Source organism: Saccopteryx bilineata, chromosome 7 (assembly GCF_036850765.1).
Source record: "Saccopteryx bilineata isolate mSacBil1 chromosome 7, mSacBil1_pri_phased_curated, whole genome shotgun sequence".
NCBI classification, from domain to species: domain Eukaryota; kingdom Metazoa; phylum Chordata; class Mammalia; order Chiroptera; family Emballonuridae; genus Saccopteryx; species Saccopteryx bilineata.
The window spans coordinates 102,896,232-102,917,578 of record NC_089496.1 but is presented as its reverse complement, the minus strand read 5'-3'; the positions used below and the strand labels follow the sequence as shown (position 1 = coordinate 102,917,578).

Here is a 21,347-nt window from a genome sequence, read left to right as displayed (position 1 = left end):
GTGTGCAAGGAGAGGGGAGGGGAGGGGAGGAGAGGGGAGAGGAGGGGAAGGAAGGAGAGGGGAGAGGAGGGGAAAGGAGAAGGGAGGGAAGGGAGGAGAGGGGAGAGGAGGGGAAGGGAGGAGAGGGGAAAGGAGGAGAGGGGAGAGGAAGGGAAGGGAGGAGAGGGGAGAGGAGGGGAAAGGAGAAGGGAGGGAAGGGAGGAGAGGGGAGGGGAGGGGAAGAGAGGGGAGGGGAGGGGAAGGGAGGGGAAGGGAGGAGAAGGGAGAGGAGGGGAAGGGAGGAGAGAGGAGGGGAGGGGAGAGGAGGGGAAGGGAGGAGAGGGGAGAGGAGGGGAAAGGAGAAGGGAGGGGAGGGGAGGAGAGGAGAGGGGAGGGGAGAGGAGGGGAAAGGAGAAGGGAGGGAAGGGAGGAGAGGGGAGAGGAGGGGAAGGGAGGAGAGGGGAAAGGAGGAGAGGGGAGAGGAAGGGAAGGGAGGAGAGGGGAGAGGAGGGGAAAGGAGAAGGGAGGGAAGGGAGGAGAGGGGAGGGGAGGGGAAGAGAGGGGAAGGGAGGGGAAGGGAGAAGGGAGAGGAGGGGAGGGGAGGGGAAGAGAGGGGAGGGGAGGGGAAGGGAGGGGAAGGGAGAAGGGAGAGGAGGGGAAGGGAGGAGAGGGGAGGGGAGGGGAGAGGAGGGGAAGGGAGGAGAGGGGAGAGGAGGGGAAAGGAGAAGGGAGGGGAGGGGAGGAGAGGAGAGGGGAGGGGAGAGGAGGGGAAAGGAGAAGGGAGGGGAGGAGAGGGGAGGGGAGAGGAGGGGAAAGGAGAAGGGAAGGGAGGGGTGGGGAGGGGAAGGGAGGGGAGGGAGGAGATGGGAGAGGAAGGGAAGGGAGGAGAGGGGAGAGGAGGGGAAAGGAGAAGGGAGGGGAGGAGAGGGGAGGGGAGAGGAGGGGAAAGGAGAAGGGAGGGAAGGGGACGGGAGGGGAAGGGAGGAGAGGGGAGGGGAAGGGAAAGGAGAAGGGAGGGGAGGGGAGGGGAAGGGAGAGGAGGGGAAGGGAGGAGAGGGGAAGGGAGGAGAGGGGAGAGGAAGGGAAGGGAGGAGAGGGGAGAGGAGGGGAAAGGAGAAGGGAGGGAAGGGGAGGGGAGGAGAGGGGAGGGGAGGGGAGAGGAGGGGAAAGGAGAAGGGAGGGAAGGGGAGGGGAGGGGAGGGGAAGGGAAAGGAGAAGGGAGGGGAGGGGAGGGGAAGGGAGAGGAGGGGAAGGGAGGAGAGGGGAGGGGAGGGGAGAGGAGGGGAAAGGAGAAGGGAGGGGAAGGGAGGGGAGGAGAGAAGAGGGGAGGGGAGGAAAGGGGAGAAGAGGGAAGAGGAGAAGAGGGGAAGGGAGAGGAGGGGAGGGGAGGGGAGGGGAGGGGAGGGGAGGGGAGGGGAGGGGAGGTTGGGGGTAGAAGTAGGAGGCGCCCGGGTTTTCCCATGTCGGGACGGCCCCCACCATTTTTCAAAGGCTCCACGAAAATAGGGAACAAATAGAGGACTGCCAGGGAATCTGTCTGCATGTGCATGGAATCCAGGAGTAGCACATGGCCAGCGCCAGGCAGGCTCCCGGTGCTGCCCCCACGGCCCTACCCACCTAGGACACCCATGGCCAGGCCGCCCAGGGCAATCCCCATGGCGTTGCCCCTCTCCTCGTCGTCTGTGTACACGCTGGCCAGCATGCCCATCCCTGCACAGGGACAGAAACGGTCAGCGGCCCGGCTCTGGGAACACCCAAGGAACCACCCACATGCGTCTCCCCTCCCACCCCAGACCTGCGCTTCCCGAACCTGGCAGATGGAGGGAACTCCGTGACCAAGCGGAGTCCCATGAGGAGGCGGGCACCTGCCCCAGCGCCCACCGCCAACCCCCACCACCAGCACCACCTTGATTCCCCAAACTACCCAGCAGTTACATGTGGGGGGGTGCACCCACAGGGCCGTGCTGGTGGGCCCTGCGCCCCACTTGCTCGGGCATCCCCACACCTACCAGCCACAGAGGAGCAGGAGGAGCCGACGCCCTGCAGCGCCCTGGCCACCAGCAGGAAGGCGTAGCTGCTGGAGAAGGCGAACACTGCGAGAGAGGGCCGGCCAGTGAGGGCCTTGGGCCCGCACCCCACAGGCCGTTTCCACACTGACCCACTGTGTCTCTGCCCATGAAGACCCCTCTCTACTGATCTCTTTCTGCGGTTTGTGTCAACCCCCCCACCCCCCACCCCCCACCCCCACCCAGCTGTGTTCTCAATTCCCTGTTTGAGGCCATCAGAGCCCACCCCACGCAGGACCCATGCTCAGAAGGCGAACACAAGACACTCACTAATTGTTGAGACAAACATGATACAGAAGCCCGTGAACATTGGAATCGGGTAGCCGATCCTGCAAAACAAAACCACAAAGACAATCAGCGACCACTCTGTTTTCTTAAGGCTTTGCACCCACGGCTCCCGCTCACCCTCTGGGGTCAGGCGGGTAAGCGTTTGGTCAACTTGTCTAAAAAGTGATACAGCAGGTGCTTCCTGCATGACCTTTTTGTGTTTGACTGGCTTAGGATGTGAGCCCTTCTGTGGATGGTCGCTGGGAACAGAAGTTTCTGTAGAATAAATGTTGACAATATCAGCAATAACCCAGAACGCGGCCGAAGTACACGGCCCCTGTTTCCATCATTTAAAAAAAACTTGTTTCTTTAATTAGTGTCTTTGCTAGAGCTTTGCCAAAGGGACAACTGCAATCAAGTGATTCGAGTAAAAGGTCATCAGGTGATTCAACCGGCCACAGAGACCACTGCACTAGACGTGCACATCTGTCTTCACCGTGCCCCCGGCGCGGTCCGCCCAGGAGGACAGGCCTCATCTCCGGTGCACGAAGTCCGCATCCTCCCTAAGACCACTGCCCAGACGGGGCTCTGCCACCAGGCGGGTGGCATGGTGGGAAGACCTTGGCCCTTCTGTATCTCACCCCCGGCTGGGCACCCGGCCCTGCCCCTCAACCCAGAAAGTCTCCCGCCAGCCTCCCAGCGCGCCGGCCATGGCCCACCTCCCAGAATGGGGGTGCGTGTAACACGCGATGTCCGTGGACGCCGCTATCAGCGTGCCTGGAACAGAGAAGGCGCTTCAGAAAGCTCATTTCCTCCCTCGTTCTCTTCCTTCTTTCCTGCTTCCGCTGACTAAGCCCATGGCTCGGTCCCGCAATAGCCCTGAGCGTGTCCAGGCCTCGTCCCCCCCCAGCCCTGGATCCTAGACCAAGAAGTCCCGAGTCCCAGTCACTCAGCCTGGAGGGGCTCTTCTCCTCCAGGCTTGAATAAAAATAAAAAAAATCATGATATCACTCAATTCTCGAAGCATTACACCCAGCAGCCCAATGACTTGATAAGGACAGCCGACCACTTCCCCATTTCACACACGAGGAAGCGCAGGCACAAGAAGAGGGACCCGGTGAACGTCCTAAGCCCAGTTCACAGTGGGCATCCCGTCCAGCCTGGGCCTTTCCTTACAAGCTGTCCCACCTCCTCAGCTAGCCAAAAGGCAGATATGGCTTCAATACAACTTTTCCAGCGGTTGTCCTGGTCATACTTATTATTATTATTATTATTTTTTATTTTTTTTACAGGGACAGAGAGAGAGTCAGATAGAGGGATAGACAGGGACAGACAGACAGGAACAGACAGAGATGAGAAGCATCAATCATCAGTTTTTCGTTGCGACACCATAGTTGTTCATTGGTTGCTTTCTCATATGTGCCTTGACCGCGGGCCTTCAGCAGACTGAGTAACCCCCTGCTGGAGCCAGTGACCTTGGGTCCAAGTTGGTGAGCTTTTTTTTTTTGCTCAAGCCAGATGAGTCCATGCTCAAGCTGGCTATCCTGGGGTCTCGAACCTGGGTCCTTCCGCATCCCAGTCCGACACTCTATCCAGTGCGCCACCGCCTGGTCAGGCTATTATTTTTTTTTTAACTGCTTCATGTGCATACAGAAACCAAAGAACATCCCCCAAATCAGGGAAGATTCGCGGGAAGCATGCCACCACCACCACAAATTCCCTGAGGAGAGCTGGTAATTCACAAAGCGGGGCTCAAGGCCAAACAGGTGACCCAGCAGAGACACCGGGGCCCTGACCCGCCGGTCAGATGGCCATCAAATGGCAGCTTCCCTTGTCTCAGTGAGCCCAGAGTGGACTGCCCGGACTCTTTATCCACGAAGGCAAAAGGACCCGTGCACAACCCCCGCCCACGGGGCACTGCTGGAGACTGAGTGAGGACACTCCCAGGGGACGCCGAGAGGAGCGCTCGCAGGCAGTTTATACTTCTCAGCAATTATTGTACTTGCGAGGGAAGAACAGACGTAAGACAATACTTGATACTTGCCGCTGTCCTGGGATAAACACGCTTCTCACCACTTCCCACATGCTATTTGGAACAGCTACAGGTGTCAAAGCTGTAGGAGTAGCAGGGATACCCATGCCCAGTCTGCACCTGGCCACTAGCCCAGATCACCTGGTGGGACACAGCAGGGGTGGGCTCCTTCTTACCGGGAACATCACCCGTGAATCCCATGGCACTTTCGGGACATTGCTGGCTTTATTCCCATTTTTCAGAAGGCCACACTGAGGCTCAGAGAATTTAAGTGACTTGTCCCAAATTCAGGGCAGCGAGCCTCTCTCCGCCATCTGAGGGATGCCACGTCCTGCCAGTGCACACTTTGGTGGGGACGCCGGTCACAGGAGCACAGGTTCACTAGGGGTTTGTGGAATGAAAGGGACCCGGTTTCCTATAAAACCAGATGGCTGCATGCCCGCTGGGCTCTGAGCTCACAGGAGATTCTCTTTACCATACCCAGGTGCTGGGTTTTCTTTAAAAACACCACAGCTGTGGTTCTGTAAATTCCTTTGGGATTTTAATAAAGCATGTATGAGATACCCAAGTGGCAAATTTGGAAGGACACTCAAAGACTGGCCCGTCCACAGTAAGGTTCAGAGACAGAGTGGCTCACCCACAGTCACAGAGCAAGCCGACTCTTTCCGACAACAGTGGGCCCACCTGCTTCTCTCTCGTTACCGGACGCGGGTGCCCTCCACTTTCAATGCTGGCCCAGCCAGAAAGGGCTGCCCCGTGGACAGAGCCAGGCAGCGGCTCCCCGGAGCTCAGCCCCACCCCAGAGCTGTGCTCCTGGGCCTCCACCCTCCTCCTCTGCTAGCCCTCTGAATACCCACCTCTGACGGAGACTCACCCAAGGCCCCAGGGTCCCTGCGGGATGGGCAGATCATCAGTACCCTTTCTCCTCCCCCACCATGTCTCCAAACGGACAGACGCTCCACTGCCATTAGTCATAAACATCTGAGTCGGCCTCTTGTCTCAATTCGATGCCACCTCAATTTAAGCATCGCTAAGCAGAACTAGACCTGATGTGGCAAACGTTTAACCAAATATCCCATTATTGACCCCTGGTGAGTCATCCCAGCCCCACAGTCATCCTCCGCAAAGCATCAGGGAGCAGTTAATCCAATTGCAATAAGACCAAAAATCATATATCGAATCCCTGGAAAAAAGTGCAAGGCAGTAGAAAGTGTTGTCATTACATTTACCCTTAGAGGGTCAGTGGAGAAAGCTCCTATTCCCTAGTTCATCACTGACAGGCACTACTTTTTCTTTAATGCTACACCTAGGTTACCTTTGCCCCGGAGATGGAGCAAGCTTGTCTCCCCTGCAGCCTAAGTGACAAAAGCAAGGGCACACAGTAGGGTACAAGCTATCCCCAGAAGAGACAAGAGGCGACAGGTCCTTTTCCGATGATTCCAACCCGCTCCTAAAAGGTGACAGTGATTGAACATCAGTGACCACAGTGATCATTTAAATTCACAGGACACACTTGGAAGTTTGCTGTCCATCATTTTGTAAACAAAACCAAATTCTCAGGGTTAGCCCATGGAGCCATCTTTTTTGGCTATTAGATGCGCTCCAGGGAGTTAGGTAAGCCATGGATTTCGTACTGTCCTGGGTGTCACCCCTGTTCCATGACACACAGTTCAAGTGGGGGATTTGCTCCCGTGACAAATGCCCAATCCCACAGCCAGCTTCTTCCAATTTCAGAAGCGAAGACTGTCACACCACCCTGATGGCGTTGAGGGCAGCAGCTCTCTCTCCAGAACAGCTGGTCTCCCTGTCCACAGGGACGCTGAAAAGGTCACTGCTTATTCCTACAAAGCCCGCTTCAGACCGGAGCGGCCGAAGCTAGACAGAGAAGTAACCCCAGTGGATTCCGTGGGGATGCTGTGCCCTGTGGCTTCCTCCTTGTCGTGCAGATGTTAGCTGCGATTTGCGAGGGGAAATGACTGGCTTTCAAATATACTAGGTAACTATGGAAATAAATTGAGCCACTGTCGCCAGCTTGATAAAAAGCAGACCACTGAGACAATGACAAGCTAGGAGGGGGGCCAGGGCACCGCCCCGGCACCCAGAGTTAACCCTTTCCCTCGCCACCCAGTTCATCTGGAATAACTCTGAGTTCTAAAGATGCACCTGCTGTGTAATCCTTATGCTATGCAAGTGAGGACCACCATGCCACGTCCTAGCCTGATTTGTGGAAGGAGACATGGAACGTGTTTTCACACTGTTTCCCTACCTGGAGCATACCTTTCATATGTGTGGATGTCTAAACTTCACTTGCTGACCGAATGATAACAGATGTTGCTCAGAGAAGCCTTTCTATCCCCTTTATGCACAAGGCAATCATGAAATAAATAAACTGGAATTATAACATCAGTCCCATGAGCCTCAAAGACAGAAATAAGTCATCCCAGGTCCCCGCAAGCTTTAGAGAGTGTTATTGGGTGCGTGATCACGCCACCTGCCAAAAATCAAAGCTCCTTTGCTCCCTATCCAGTCACCTATTTTTTTCAGTAAAAATATGGTGTCAGGAGAGTAAGGGAAAGAGAAATTATGTGTAGTATATTAGCAGCCAGAGGAACACAGACATGCTTCCCAAGAACTGTAATTTTTTTATATCCGGGGATTGGCATGCAATCTTGTCTGATGTTGCAAACACCAGGCAGGCAACCCGCCTCTTGTGTCATCTGCTCCCCAAAGCCACCCACACGGCAGCATCATGACCATGAATCCAGAGGTCTGGGATATAATATGGGAGATAGGGTTGTGACGTGTGTGATATGGACTGTCTCATTTCAGAACGGGTCCTGCTTACATCAAGAGGCTTTGGAAGGGATTGGCCCCAGGCTCCCCCACATCTCTGGGGGTTCAGAAAGCCTCCCTTCTCCCCATTGTCAGAGACACTGCAGAGATACTAGGAAGCTGGACCAGCTCATATCAGCGGCTAGAAACAGAGCTTATTTATTTATTTATTTATTTATTTATTTTTAGGGCCAAGGAAGTGAGGGAAAGCCCATGTCTAAAAAACCATGCTGATTTTTTTTTTTTTTCTGAACTCCCAGTCAATTGATTACAAAGAGCAATCAACAACTCACTGTGTGAGCCTTTACTAGTTCAGCTTGGATCCACCAGAGAAAGCCCAAACTGATGCAAGAAAGCCAGGTTTTTTACCTGCACGATTGTTAGTAGCCAGATGCACAAATGGTGTAACAGTACGCAGGTGGCAAGAACAGGCAGGGAGGAAGGCACCTGGGCCCTGGTTCCAGTCCTACAGCTGCTGGGCACTTTCTCCTGAACAGCCAACTCCTTTGCCTGTAAAATCCTAGGGCTGGCCCAAACCCTTTGATCAAGTATTTTCCAGCTCTGATGCTTCATGTTTTAACTGCTCTTCAATTAGAAATATATCAACCAACTGTAAAACGCTCTTTTCAACACGCTTGTATACAGCGCTGAAAAACGTGACTCACACATCTTATCCGCGGTTGAGGATGTGATTGGCGCAAATTACATCAAAGACTATTTGCAATGGCTCACAAGGGAAGATTCTGTAAAGGAAAACGGAGGAGCCTGTTTATGGCTTCTCTGAGCAGAATCGTGGCATGCCCAGATAGGCTGCAAGTGCCCAGATTTAAGTCTACTTGGAAAACACTGAATCAGTTTTGGAGGGACAGAGGTCCCTCGGATAGTCTGCCACCATCCATATTAAAATGTATTTGCATTTCCCAATTACAAGGTGCCACCAAAAGATGGAGGGCGTTTTGAAGTTTGCTGGGTAATTAGAACCAGGTGTGGTTTAAAATTCTGTTATTGAAAAATTCCAAAGTGGATTACTCCCCATAAGAACAGACTAAATTTCACAGATCACAAAACCCAACTGGGTTTTCCTTGGAAGACTTTTATTTTTCCCTAGAGCCCCAAACATGAGCCTTGTGTGGCCTCCGTGTCAAGAATTTGGCATATTGGTATATTTGATATCGAGGAAAGGTCTCACGGGTTGTAAATAAGCTCCTTCCTCGTGGAATAAACAAGGCATTAAAACCAAGAATGGGGCTTTTACTAAGCTTGTCATCTTCCATTTGCATTGGGAAGACTAGAATACTCACATCACTTCAGCCGGGGATAGAAGTTATCACCCTATTCGGCCAGTGACATTTGTGCCCATGGTAATAGCAAGGCATTACTATAATAATGTCCTCAATTTTCCCACATAGCATTTGAGCTGTTTGCTTTCTCAGAATGCAAAACCCAGAGCCATTTTCTGTAATTACACCAGATGCATTTTTAAAAGCGCCCTTAGTCTAGAAAAATAGAAAGAAAACCACCCTGCAACTACTGAGGACCATTTGGGTTTCCTCCTAAAGAAGAGAGGAGCTCCCGAATGTCGCCTTGCTAATGTCCTTCTCGGTGAGCTCACAGGCCGACCATCATCACAGAGTCAATCTGCTGAGCACTGTTTTATGTGGCAGCTTTGTAACAACTGCCTCACAGACTGCATGGCTGCACATGGCTTGGGATGGTTCAAATCGATTCAATGGCACTATTCAGTCCAAGAAATCAAATTGCAGAAGTTGACAATGTGCTTCCATCCAGCTCACCACGGGCACATTACCTCCGTGTGTACGAGGACAGCTCACGCTGGGGGAAGGCAGAGCTCCATACCCCCTCTGAGTCTCTGCCACCAGCCTGCAGGCCTGATCCCCCATTGACCCTGCCTCTGCCAGTCACACAGGGCCCCACTCTGAGAAGGGCCCCAGGCTTGCTTTAAGACTTGCTGTTGCCCTCTTGAAATGCTTAATAATATTTAAACAAAGGACCCTGCTGGCCTTCCCCCCCCCCCCTTCCCTAGGCCAAAGCTTGCTCATATGTAAAGACCTCCATGTTCCCAGCCTACACTGGGTGCTGGGCAGACCTGCTTGAACTCCGGCTTGGCCTGTGGACACTTCAGCTTGGCTTTGGAACCTCGGGCTTGCCGGCAGCCCCACACTAAAATCCCACTCCTTCCCCAGCCCGGCACTTGGGGCCTGTTCTAGACCAGCCCACCCTGTCTCCCCTGCTCTGCCCTCCCTAGTTCACTCCCACCCCGCCCTCCTCTCCTTCCCTAGTTCCCTTTTCCATCTCTGGTCTTTGTTCATGTTTCTAGGCCTGGTTCACAGGTAGGACTCCGGGCACTTCCTCCTCTGCCTTTTCTTTTTTTGCATTTCTGCCATTGGGGCTACACTGTTCAGAGGGTAGACAACCACCAGTACTTACACTGTCCTGGCTCCCGCTTCTTGCAGCGGACACCCCGTCCCCTACCCACGCTGCAAGCCCTGGTCCTATGCTTTGAGCCCCCATGGACCAGGCGGAGCCGGGCCGCCCCCGCTATAGAATCACAAAGACTTGCTGGAACACCACTAACAATGGCGACGTGAAGAAGTATGCAAAGTAGGGGAGTCCAGAAGAGTCCAGAACATCCAGGTCAACATAAAGCCAGTTTGGACATTATTAGCTAGTTTGAATTATGCAGAGAACAGTCGCAATTCTCTTCCCTGGGTGCCCGTGGACATAGGCGAGTAACTGGCAGGGATGCACCTGTCACACTGTCCGGGACCTCCACCTCAGCTGGGACTTTGTCTCTACAGCAGGAAGACCCATCTTTCCCTGCTTCCCACACCCAACCACCTACTTCAGCCTTCACCTCGCCGGCCCTAAAAAGACCACCTTGGCTTTCTGGGAGGAGGTGCAGGCCAGAGGTGGAAGAGACGAGCGCACACACAGGGGACCGGATGACGCGGTCCAGCATTCAGACAGAATCAGCCCTCCCACGTGGGGAGGGCCTCGGTACTGTAAGTCAAAATGTTCTTACTTTTCAAGCGACAGAGGTAGTAATGAAAGGCGGAACAAAAGGGAAATGACAATTAACCATGGACAGATACCTAAGGGGCAGGGATTGGATTTTTCCCAGCCCCCCCACCCCCCACACTGGTTCCCAGATTCTGATAAATGAATGAGAAACAGAAACCTTGCAGGGGAGGGAATGAGCTTGGAACAATATAAATACAAAACTCTTTGGCCAAAATAATGCAGCCTACCTGTTGGTCAACAGTCCTATGAACGGGTTGGTGAGGAGCTGGACCGTGGCTTTGGAGGCAAACAGCAGGCCGACTTGCACGTTTTCGTTGAGGAGGTCTTTGTCCTCACTGGGGCAGTCGGAAGGGCCAGTGGACGTGTTTGCCACCATGTGCTGTGCGGTGGCCTCGGGCAGCCGCCTCCCCTGCAGGTCTCTGGTGGCGTTCCCTGTGGCCACGCTGGCGTTGTCATAATAGGAGAAGATGCTCTGGAAACCGCCTGAGGGGGCGGCTGTGAGCGTGGGCCTGGCGGTCTGGAGCTCGGTGGCGTTTCTCTCATGCTTCATGCTGTACAAGTAACTTGGGATGATGGGGACTGGGGACAGGAGCAGGACAGGAAGGTGGTCACTGCACCGAAACCCCCCCTGGGACAAATGCCAGGAAAGCTACGGTCACGTTTAATGCCAAACAAGGCACAGAGAAGTGGCCTGTCTACCTCGGGAACCGCCTTGCCCCACGCATGCTGACACTGGAACAACTCTCTCTAAACAACAAAGCCCCCGGGAGGCTGAGAAAGTCCCATTGGCTCTCCGGGCCAGTTACTGAGCAAAACCGGCCGGAGGGCCCCAGAGAATCCTGTCCCATGTGGGATTTCTCTTTACAGGATTCCTCCACAGGAATATTTTAGGAAAGCCAAATTTGGTCTGAGACTGAGTCGATGCTGACCCACGGTCAACCAGGGCTCTTCTCAGAAAGAGGCTCGAAAGACCTTTAATTGAATGAATCAAGGAAACCGGAACCTAAACTTCATTGTATGTCTTAGAAAAAAAAAGAAAAAGCCCGCAGGAAGTCATCATTTGGAAACTCTGCCTGCTACAGGCCCACTTTATCTCTCCATTTCCTGGGTGGAAACTGGCCCAGTTGCATCCTATCGGGACACTGGAAGCATTTCTGAGACTTCCATAGAGGAAAAGAAAATTCCTTTGATGTAATAGAAGCTTTGGGCAGGTGTATAACAATAACACAATCAACACAAGAAAGAGAGCCCCCCCCCTCACTGAACTCCACATCTCGGGTAATCCTTGACATGTAAACCCGACACCCCCGACAGTCGAAATAAATTTTTTTTTATTCATTAAAAGTATGGATATTGTTAAGGAAGAACACGCTCAAAGCTTTCCTGTTAATGGGGCTAATTTAAGAGACCTGGGTTTAACTTACTGAGGGTTTGTTTTTAAAATCCATTGGGGGGGGTGGCTAAAACAACATTGCTCAAATTGCTTTTGAAATGGGTCTCAAAATGTTTCCATCTTGAGTCATTCACTGATACAATATATTGAATGTCACTTCCATTTTTGTAAAAAGGGATGTTGACTGCTTCTTCAGATGTGACACCGAATGATTAACCCTCCTTTTCAGGTGGCAAACTAATTATAACATTACTTCGAACTCTGAGGATTGCTAGTCTGTAACAGAAATCTTCATTGCAGTCCAAGTGGACAGGGGGAAGTTAGTTTATCAGGAGGAAACACAAGTTCTGGGTTTTTCATCGGATGTCACATTTTGGACCTGACCCCCAGAAAAACGAAGCCGCAAACGCGGCTCTTATGCGCCCGGGCACGGCAGTCTGGGGGGATGTGTGTTTTGACAGAGCGTGTCCTCCAGCTTCCCCAGGCCGCGCGAGGCGGCTCCCGGACCGCACCGGGTAAGCGGGGCGCCGGCGCAGGGGTGTCCGGGGAGGGCCGGCCGTACGTACCCACGACAGTGAGCAGCATGTTGTCCAGCAGCAGCGCGAGGAACACGATGAACAGGATGAGCTTCCTGGAGTGACGGCTGTCCTGCAGCCAGCGGAGCAGCGCCAACTCGCTCAGGGCCATGGTTCCGGGTTGGGCTGCGGGCGCGACGGCAGATAAGGGGCCGGGGCGGGCCGGGGCGTCCCCTACTCCCAACGCTCAGACTTCTCGGGCCGCAGACGGAACGCTGCGGGCGGGTCCCCAGCACCCCACCCTTGGCTTTCCCGCAACGAGTGTGTCCTCACCCACACCCGCGCTCCCCATTAATAACGCCCGCGGGCGCCGTCGCAGCGCGCACCTGAGTCTCACGGGGTGCTGTCCGGCTCCCCGCCGCCCCGAGGGTCCCGCTCGTACCACTGAGCGTTCGGGAGGTGCGGCGGGACCCTGCGCACCGTGAGCCCTGTGCCCCGCCGCTCGGAGGGTCCCGCTCGTACCACTGAGCGCTCTGGAGGCGCGGCGGGACCCAGTGCGCCCTGTGTCCCGGAGCCCAGCGCGCGGCGCTTCGGGAGCTCCCCCTGACCCCCGCCCGGCCCCGCTCGCTCCCGCGCCCCAGCGGCGCTCTGCCCCAGCACGGAGCCTGCGGACAGGGAGCGGGGTCGGCGTTACCTCGGGGTCGCCGGCGGTTGTCTGCCCTGGCCACAGCGGGATCCGTCCGTTCCGGCGCCTCGGGGTCGCCGTCTCCACCCTGGCGCCCCGCCGCCGCTCAGTTTAGCGGGTCCGGCTCTGACGTCACGGCCGGTGCGGAGCGGGGGCGGGGGCGGGGGGCGAGGGAGGGGCCTCGGTCGCCGCCCAGACCCGCTACGCATCAGGTTCCCCGCTTGCTGGGGTCAAAGCTCCGGGAGCGCAGACTCTCGTTTGCCCCTGCACGTGACCGCGTGCCCGAGGGACCTGAGCCCGGGAGAAGCTGCTGGGCGCAGAGGGAAGAAGTCAGGGCTCCAGGGAGAGGGGTCGAGGGTCCCGAGGTAAACGACCGGGAGTCAAGGTGAGGCGTCAGGGATTGGTGCTTTCATCGAACCTCCGCGAAGGGGCTGGAGCTGCTCTTTGATCCACACTGTCCCTTAAATCGGCTGTAAGGTCATAAAGGCTGCCGGGTGACTGTGTCAGGGAAAGGGGTTATAAGGTGTTGGGAGCTAGGAACAGATCTTTCTTTCCTGGGGAAGCCACTCTGCACCCCACCACCTCTCCCCTCTGTCATCTTTGAAGCCTGAGGTAGGGGCCACTTGAAGTCTTTGAAGTCCCACGTCCTTGGGTACCCTCAAGCTGGTGATGTGGAAACAGGGGAAAAGGGGACGGTTGGCTAACGAGGACGTGATACGTGTTGACAGTGGAGACAGTGGATACTGAGTCATTAAAAGAGATGATACAGTACCATTTGGAAAACATAGGTGGATCTTGAGATTATCATGCTCAGTGAAATAAGTCAGATGGAAAAGAACAAGAACCTGATGATTTCACTCATATGGGGGATAGACAACAAAAAGCAACAAATGAATAAACAAACAAACAAAAAAACCCTACAAACCCATAGATGCTGACAAGAAAATGGCAGTCGCCAGAGGGGAAGAGGGTGGGAGGAGGAGGAAAAGGTAACTGACATTACCCCAATACATTTAATTTTTTTTTTAAAAGGAAAGGAAAAGACGAGATGGTTGACAGCAAGAATGCTTATTTGGGGAAGACCTGGAGCTGTAGCCCTGGCTACCCAGGGGTGAGGGTCCACCTTTAACAGACATCCTCCTGACATAGCTGGAGCTTTGAGGCCCTTCTAGGGGACAGGAGGAACAGGAGCTATTTTCTTGGAAAACCACTTAGAATAAATGTTATCCTGCCACAGTCTCACAGCAGTGGAGTCTGGGCTTGTTTTATTAATGCCCGATTGTTGTTGGCTGCAGACTGCTTAGATGTGTGCTGCTCCCTTCTCCGCACCTCCTGACTCCCTTTAGACACCCTCTGTGCTCCCCATTGCTGCCCCGATGTTTGAGAAAGATGGTTGGGTAAGTAAGTAGGTTAGTAACGCAGGGACTCCGGCATGTCCCAGGATGTGTGTAACTTAAATATTAAAAAGAGAGGAGAGAAGGGAAATGACTTAGGACAAGGGTCGGGAACCTATGGCTCGCAAGCCAGATGTGGCTCTTTTGATGGCTGCATCTGACTCGCAGACAGACCTTTAATAAAAAAAAATTAATAACGTTAAAAATATAAAACATTCTCATGTATTACAATCCATTCATTTCCTACCGCTCATGTTCATGGTTGCGGGTGGCTGGAGCCAATCACAGCTATCCTCCGGGACAACGCCAAATTTTTATTGGATAGTGCCTAACGTACATGGGTCATTGTATGGCTCTCACGGAATTACATTTTAAAATATGTGGCGTTCATGGCTCTCTCAGCCAAAAAGGTTCCCGACCTCTGACTTAGGAGGAGAGAGCAGATGGCAGGAGTTAAGATTGCTGTGAAAAGTATGGCATTCATGGAGTGCCCCAAAGTGCCTCGAGTTTCAGAACCCAGAGACATAGGCCCTGTCCCCATGTCCCTGGGGCACAGAGGCATCATGGTTAAGGGCTCTGGTCAGAATGCCTGGGTACCAACCTGCTACTTCCTTGAGCAGTGACCTTGGGTAGGTTATATATCCTCTCCATGCCTTAGTTTCCCCATCTCTGTAATGGGGCTACTAATTGGACCTGTTGCAGTGTCGTATTTAGGATTAAATGGGAATGCATAGGCATCCCTTAGAGCAGTGGTCCCCAACCTTTTTTGGGCCACAGACCGATTTAATGTCAGAAAATATTTTCACGGACAGGCCTTTAGGGTGGGACGGATAAATGTATCACGTGAATGAGACAAGCGTCAAGAGTGAGTCTTAGACGGATGTAACAGAGGGAACCTGGTCATTATTTTAAAACAAAACATCATTCAGACTTAAATATAAATAAAACGGAAATAATGTGAGTTATTTATTCTTTCTCTGCGGACCGGTACCAAATGGCCCACGGCCCGGTACCGGTCCACAGCCGGGGGGTTGGGGACCACTGCCTTAGAGAGTGAGAGTTCAGTGAGTGTCATTCATTCATTCATTCATTCATTCAACAAATACTTGTTGAGGGCTTACTAAGAACCAGACACTGCTGATTCTGGGGAAATACTATAGTAATGGCCCAAACTGACAAACATCCCTGTCTTCAGGGTGCTTACCCATTCCGGTAGCAACACCGTGATGGTGAACAGAAGCCCTGCCAGCTCGAGGGTGCTGGCCCGGGGAAAATGCCCATCCCTGTGCTCCCTCTTCCTGCCTCTGCCACCACCCCACAAGCACCGCAGTTTATCACAGGGTTTCAGAGAGTTTGTTGACACCTCTCTGAAATTTCTTTAAATTTATTAAATAATTGAAATAATAATTAAGTAAATAATTTAATTTATAATAATACTTTTAATTTTAGGGAGGAAGGAAGAGAGAGAAGAGAGAGACATTGAGAAAGAGAGAAACATCGATTTGTGGTTCCACTTATTCATGCATTCATTGGTTGATTCTTGTGTGTGCCCTGACCAGGGGTTAAACCCACAGCCTTGGTGAATCAAGATAATGCTCTAACCAACTGAGCTATCCAGCCAGGGCAAGAATTTTATTAAAATATGTATGCCTCAAACCAACTAACTGGGAGAAGGTATTTGCAAACACCAGCTCCAAGTAAGGGTTAATATCCAAAAAATATGCAGAACTCATACAACCTGCCTGACTGGTGGTGACACAATGAATAGAACATCAACCTGGGAGGCTAAGGATCCAGGTTCGAAACCCTGATGTCGCCAGCTTGAGTGTGGGCTCTTCCGGGTTGAGCGCAAGCTTACCAGCTTGAGCATAGTGTCATCCACATGATCCCAAGGTCACCGGCTTGAGCCCAAAGGCCACTGGCTGAAGCCCAAGGTCACTGGCTTGAGCAAGGGGTTACTGGCTCAGCAGGCGAGCATCAGAAAAGGTAAATGTCTGGCTCAATGCCAGAGACTTGAGGTTTGTTGTGGGTTTTTTGGTCTTGTTTTGTTATTTCCCTTTTCCCCTTTATTTTATTTGTAAAGTTTTCACTATTTAAAGTTACAACACTGTCTTGTGTGGTTTATGATCTGTGTATATATCACAACCCTATCTTAAAGGGAAAAGGTGGTTATGGGGCCAGATTTCTATTCTGTACAAAGTAGTCTATTATTTAACTATAAATTGGAGTATAAATGTTAATGTCGTAGAGTGTCATCTCTCAGGCAATCACTATAAAAATAATATAAGGAAGCATGGGTAAATAGCTAACAGGAAAAGTACAATTATTAATGCTATAAAGTATTCAAATAACTTTATAAAGTAATCTATATATAAAGTATTCAAATCATTTCAAAGTGCAGAAAAGAAGGAACAGATGAGGAGTCAAGTAGAAAACAAAAACTAAAATGGCAGACGAGATGCAGTAAGCATTAGTGGATACTACAGTTAAAAGAAATTGTCAGGATGGACTTTCTAAAAAATAGTCCCAACTCTGTCCTGTCTACAAGAGACACTGTAAATCTAAGGACAGAGGTAAGCTGAAAGTAAATGGATGGAAAATATACCATGCACACTGGAAACATTAGAAGGCTGATGTGACTATATGAATAACAGAATAGATTTAAGAACAAACTTTATTTTTTTTACAAATAAAAACAAAATTTAAAGATAGTAAAAAGTTTTCATAATGATAAAAGTGATTAATTCAGTAGGAAGACATAATAATTCTAATGTACCTGCACCCAATAATAGAGTTTGAAAATACATATTTTAAAAAGGGAGAAAAAGACAATTTCACCGTCCAAATTGAGGAATTGAACCCCTCTTTCTCAACAATAGATAGAACACTTAGACAAACACGCAGATGTAGAAGATCAAAATACCATCAACCACTTGACCTAACTGATATTTATTTACCATCAAAATGAGCAGACTTCACCTTCTTTTCCAGTCCTCATGAAAGGTCTCAGCCTGGATCTGTCTCAGTCAGTTAGAGGGGGGTTTGTTTTTGCATTTCCCCTTGAAGCCTGCTTATCAGTTGTTTAACACATATAAAAAATAAGCTACAATTAGGGGAAAAATGCATTTCATTTTCTTGCTTTCCTGAATCCTGCGCACTGTAAAGGAACATATTCCGTACAGACTGTAACCTGCACTGGTTTTAAGAGGGACTGGGAAAGCAAATGTCAATTTACTTGAAGGATGCCTTGCCGGCTGCCAGTGAGATCAAGTCATGGATGCTCTAACTTAATAATTCAATCACGGCATTAGCTGGCTTTATGCAACATTATCTGTAAAATGCAGGTCTCCAGGTTTGGCCACTGTAATAGAATCACTAACCTGTCTGAGGACATTTGCTCTAATTGAAGGCTGCAGAGGAGCCAGCCAGCTGTGAAGGGCACGTTTCATCGGTTTTATGCCCCGATTCTCCACTCTCACCTGGACCAGTGCAGTCACCTCCCAATGGCCACCCCAACGGCCCCCAGAACTCCCACAGTTCACCTTCCTCACCAGCTGGGTAGAGCCAAAGCCACCAGGGTGCTATTGCCACGCCCTCGTCTAAACTCTTCAGTGGCCTTGCACTTAGGGTAACATCAAATGTCTTCAAAGTGGCCCAATGGGATGTGCCTAGTCCAGCCTCAACCACTGCTTCTTCATTTACCACATCGCCCCGGCCCCTGCTCTGAAACTGGATTCCCTTATAATTATCTGGGCTCTTGCTTGGCTTCAAATGGTGTATCTGGGTATCCCGAGAGTCCTCCCCAGCCCGGACCACCCGGTTTCCATACCCCTGACACCATTCAGCCACCTGCCTCCTCCTCCAGCCACACTGGGCTCCATTCAGTATGGGTTCTGTGACTCAGGTCCTTTGCACCTTCTGTTCCTTCTGCCAGGACGCACTTCCTCCTGCTCATTGTCTGATTATCTTATTCCCATTCTGAGTCTCCCATCTAACTGTACACGCTCTGCTCCTCACCCCAGGGCCTGGGATGACGTCGCAACCCTCCTGGGTTTCTACCTTCAAGAGTGTATAAAGCCCTGAGAGCCTGTTCCCCACAAAAGCCTTTGCCAGCTTGCATGACTCCATAGTAGGCTCATCTGGCTTATTCTTTCTCTCCGCCCCCCCCCCCCCCCCCGCAACTGGACTGTCAACTCCTTAATGGCAAAGGAAGCATTTCTTCCTCCCCTGTCTCCCTGAGGGAGGCTTGCACAGTGCTCCTCACAGAGCAGGTCCTCAGGACTAGCATCAGATGCCCAGTGAGGGTCCCAGGGCCAGAGCCGATTCTGCCCCAGCCAGCCTGGCCTCAGTATCCCCATCTGTACAGACAGTGGGTGGGCCAGGTAGACTGCACTGTCCAATCCAGGAGCCACTTGCCACATGTGGCCATGGGTGTTTAAAATGAGACTAGGCTGAACTGAAATGTACTTTAAGGAGGAAACACATACCAGTGTTCAAAGGCTTAGTGTGAAAAGGGCAAAACATTTCCTTAACAATTTTTATATTCTTTACACACTGAAACAATAATATTTTACATACATCGGGTTAAATAAAATATATTATTAATAAAACTAAGTTTGCCAGTTACTTTTTTTTTCTTACATTGGCTTCTAGAAGTTTACATTTTCCTGTATGGCTCACATTTGTGACTCGCGCGATATTCCTGTTGGACAGCAGAGACAGAACATCGGTGCTGGAAGGGGCCCAGGAGGTTACTGAGTCCAATGGCTGCCTTTGCCACAGGGGGAAGAAGACCCAGAGAGGGACAGGTCCCTGCCTGAGGTCACACAGGGGTGAGGTCAGGGCACGGAGGGCTGGAACTCTGCTTTCTGGACTTCCATGGCTCGGGGACAGCTGGTGTTTGACACTGGGGTGCTGGCAGGTGGGTGCCCGCAGGTGGTCGTCAGCAGTGGAGAGCTTGGCAGGGACCACGGACTGGGGACACAGCTCCGTGGACGCTCCTGCACCTCCCGCTCAGAGCTGTTCCCGCCCACTTGCTATGCCGACCACACTCCCAGACACCCGCAGGGAAGGGGATTTTAGTGGACAATCAATAGTCCAATAGGGCAGGCTGCAAAGGCCCAAACCTAATTATTTTCTTCGGAAACTTGTCTGTAACTAAAAGGCATCTGAGAAATCACTGTCACCATCTCCGAGTGGGGGAGAGAAATCCAGTCATTATGTTCCAATTGGATTTATATTGACTGTTGTCTTGTAGAAGATGTTATCTCCCTGCAGAGCCAGCATTTGGGTGTGTCAGGGACGCACGCACGCACGCACGTACGTGCGCGAACACACACACACACGCGCACACACACACACACAAGAGCGCCCTTTCCTACGTGCCTTTCAGGAATATTCTGGCTCACCCTTTCTGCACAGGTGGCCGGGGAGCCACTGAATGTCATCTACAGCCCCAGGCATTCACCAAACCCCCCACAAGAGAGAAAATACGGATGAGGAATCATTTAAAAAGTCATTAAGACGTAGGTCTGTCAAGTCACTTGTGCGACTTCAGAATTGCAATAGGCAAAAATCTGGAAACCTCCCCTGCACATTAGGGCCCCCCCCAGAGTAAGTGACAGTCACCTTCACAAGTGAAATACCGAGGGACCAGAGCTCCCTGCCTGGGAGCTATTCCGGCCTCGGGCCTCCCCTTGGACTGCGGCAGCTGGATGAGAAGATGAAGTGAGTACAAAATGTGTGACCACCAACCAGCCCCATAGCTTCAGACCTGGACAGCCCTTCCCCTCTGCCCCCCACCGCTCCCCTCTCCCCAGAGGGTGAGGGAGGGGCTGGGGATAGCCCTGGAATGCTGGGGACACTCAACTCCACATCACCCGAAGGAAGGGGTCCCCCCAAGCTGCCGAAGAGGCCGCTGACCCTACACAGCCAGCAGCAGACGGTCCCTCCTCCAGCCTCTGCTGCAGACCCACTGTGTGCACAGCAAAGCAGGACATGCAGCCTCAGCGGCCCAGGAGCCTCTGATCGCTGGAAGGACCCCATGATGACGAGACAGGAGAGCAAATCCCATCGGTCCCCCTGGCTGGGTGAGTTGCCAAGTTTGAGTTGTTTTGATAGAAGCTGTCCTGCCGTCCAGAATCTTGCTCTTGGCCTCAGTGTGGCCCTCAGGGAGAAGGTGACATGCTTTCTAGAGGAGTACACACATGAAGACTCAGCCTGGGGGGAGGAAGGTAGGGACTGGAATCTCCCGCCACCCTGGGCAGCGCGATGCCACTCAACGAGGCTGTCCAGTGCTGCCGTGTGTATAAAGCCTTCCTGCGGCTCCTCGAGACCAGGAACGGCCACTAAAGGGCCCTGTCCCAGACCCACTTCCCACTCGCTGCCCAGACGGGGTAAATGGCTTTGGGGAGAGATTCCGGTGGCCTTTGTAATCCAGCCTGATGTTGCTCTGTCACCTGTTGAGAAGGCAGAGGGGAGGGTGCTCCCCAGGGAGGTAAGAAAAGTGGCAGAGGCACTGGGCACCAGACCTACGGATTTCAGGAGAAAACCCCGGAAAGGCCCAGAGTAAGGGGCAGGGCCCTGAACGCAATATTCTCAGCAGGGCCCTCGGGCCCTTGTTTAATAACATTTCTTCAACAAACCTCTCACTCTGAGGCCACGTAGTCTAGCTGGGCAGAGAGGACAGAGCCCCAGTCACCGCAGGGAGGCTGTGAGTAGCCAGAGCTGGCGGGGAACTCAGGACGACACAGGCCCTGCAGGCTGCTGGCCCAGACAGAGCTCCACGAGGAGGGGCAATGGAGGGCTGTGAGGCCGCAGCCCCAGAGTCTGGGAAGCGCAGAAGTCTTCGCCAGGATGCCCTGGTGAGAAACGTACAGAATTCTCTCTTTGCGACACCAGCGGAGCACAGTTGCTGACTTGACTTAAAATGCAGGCAGGATGTCCGCCACCCAGGCAGGTGCACATCCTGATGCAACTTGCCTTCTTCTGCGAGTCGGTCTCTGTGCAGCCGAACTGCCCAGGGAGTCCGTGGTCTCAGCATCCCGAACAGTCCGTCTGGAAGAGCCGTAGGGCAGTGGTCCCCAACCTTTTTTGGGCCATGGATCGTTCTAACGTCAGAAAATATTTTCACGGACTGGCCT

General features: G+C 52.4%; 1 protein-coding gene across 3 annotated transcripts in view; it reads right to left on the bottom strand.

Moving 5' to 3' along the window:
• SLC18A2 (solute carrier family 18 member A2) overlaps positions 1 to 12,927 on the bottom strand; it is a 30,629-nt gene extending 17,702 nt beyond the window's left edge. For all 3 annotated transcript variants that reach the window (XM_066240042.1, XM_066240043.1, XM_066240044.1), the window contains exons 1-6: positions 12,821 to 12,927; positions 12,178 to 12,312; positions 10,446 to 10,797; positions 2,316 to 2,374; positions 1,989 to 2,072; positions 1,597 to 1,689 (exon numbers count right to left, since the gene is read on the bottom strand). In XM_066240042.1, the coding sequence (XP_066096139.1) occupies positions 1,597 to 1,689; positions 1,989 to 2,072; positions 2,316 to 2,374; positions 10,446 to 10,797; positions 12,178 to 12,298 (709 nt within the window). In that variant the 5' untranslated portion in view covers positions 12,299 to 12,312; positions 12,821 to 12,927. The remainder of the gene's footprint in view (positions 1 to 1,596; positions 1,690 to 1,988; positions 2,073 to 2,315; positions 2,375 to 10,445; positions 10,798 to 12,177; positions 12,313 to 12,820) is intronic.
• Between the last annotated feature and the right edge of the window lie 8,420 nt (positions 12,928 to 21,347).